Source organism: Eimeria mitis, genomic scaffold (genome assembly GCF_000499745.2).
Source record: "Eimeria mitis Houghton genomic scaffold, Emh_scaff641, whole genome shotgun sequence".
NCBI classification, from domain to species: Eukaryota; Apicomplexa; class Conoidasida; order Eucoccidiorida; family Eimeriidae; genus Eimeria; species Eimeria mitis.
Genome location: NW_013574578.1, coordinates 9395 through 10606, shown reverse-complemented (window position 1 = coordinate 10606; position 1212 = coordinate 9395). Strand labels below are relative to the sequence as shown.

General features: G+C 55.0%; 1 protein-coding gene across 1 annotated transcript in view; it reads left to right on the top strand.

Moving 5' to 3' along the window:
* Positions 1-586, top strand: part of EMH_0018430 (uncharacterized protein) — a gene marked incomplete at both ends in the record, with an annotated part of 7390 nt that extends 6804 nt beyond the window's left edge. Inside the window, one exon of the mRNA XM_013501149.1 lies at positions 3-586. Coding sequence (XP_013356603.1) covers positions 3-586 — 584 coding nt within the window. The remainder of the gene's footprint in view (positions 1-2) is intronic.
* Positions 587-1212: the final 626 nt, after the last annotated feature.

Here is a 1212-nt window from a genome sequence, read left to right as displayed (position 1 = left end):
TGCTGCTGCTTTTGCTGCAGCGTTGCAGGGGAAACCAACAGCAGCAGCAGCAACAGCAGCAACAGCAACAACAACAGCAGCAGCAGCAGCAGCAGCTAAGGCCGCCCATGAGTCTGCCTACCCTCCCGTTTCATTCTGGGTGCAGCATCCGTTGCTGGGGGATTTGAAGCGGCTGTATACTCTCTGCGTGGATCCCTCTGCTGCTGCTGCAGCAGCAGCAGCAGCAGAGCAGCTGCAGCAGCAGCTGCCAGCCCTGAGTACTTTCTCTAGCCGCAGTGAGTGGCTTATGGAGCCCAAAGGCGACTCGCAGCAGCTGCTGCACAGCAGCAAGAAGGCAGAGACAGATATGGAGACAGAGGAGAAGATAGGAGACGTAGGAGAACACAACAGCAAACCAGTTGCTGCTGCTGCTGCTGCTGCTGCTGCTGCTGCTGCTGCGCCCTCACGGGGCAATCGTCAGACCTCATTAAAAGAGCTATTTCAAAATCTCGTTCGCAGCAGCAGAGAAAAATATATAGCGCGAATGTCGCGGAGAGGAAAGATAAGAGAAATGCCTCTGCAGCAGCACAACTCGCTGCTGCACTGAAGCAGCAGCAACGCTCGTTGCTGCTGCAGCGGCTGTAGCTGCTGTTGCAACAACTGCAGCAACAGCTGCAGCAGCAAACAATGAAAAGCTGCTGCGGGGCGATGCAGTTTTTAATCTGGGCGGGGCCCGTAGCTCTCCTGGCACCAGGAGATGAGCCTGCTGCTGTTACAGCAGCAGCAGCAGCTGCTGCTACTGCTGCTGCTGCAACAGCTGCTGCAGCATCAACAGCAGCTCAGCGCTCGTTGCAGATGCAGCTTGCAGAGGGCCGTTGCTGCTGCCCCTTTGGCTGAGACGGGAAAAGACTGCTGGTTGTCAGCCGGAGTTGTTCCGTAGTGTTTAGGGTTTAGGGTTTAGGGTTTAGGGTTTAGGGTTTGGTGTTTCTTAGCCTGTGGATGCGTTCTGAAGAGATGAAGTTAATCAGGTGATATACTGCTGCTGTAAAGGGAGGACCCCCAGCGCTTGCCTGCGAGCTTTCTGCGGGCGGCTTCGAGTGTTTGAAAGCCTTTGAAGTTTTCCTTCGCTTGTCTAAGAAAAATATTGTAATGGGGAGATTTTGCTTTCGTTGCTGCTGCTCTTGCTGCTGCTGCTGCTGCTGCTGCTGCTGCAGCTGGTGGCAGCAGAAGTGA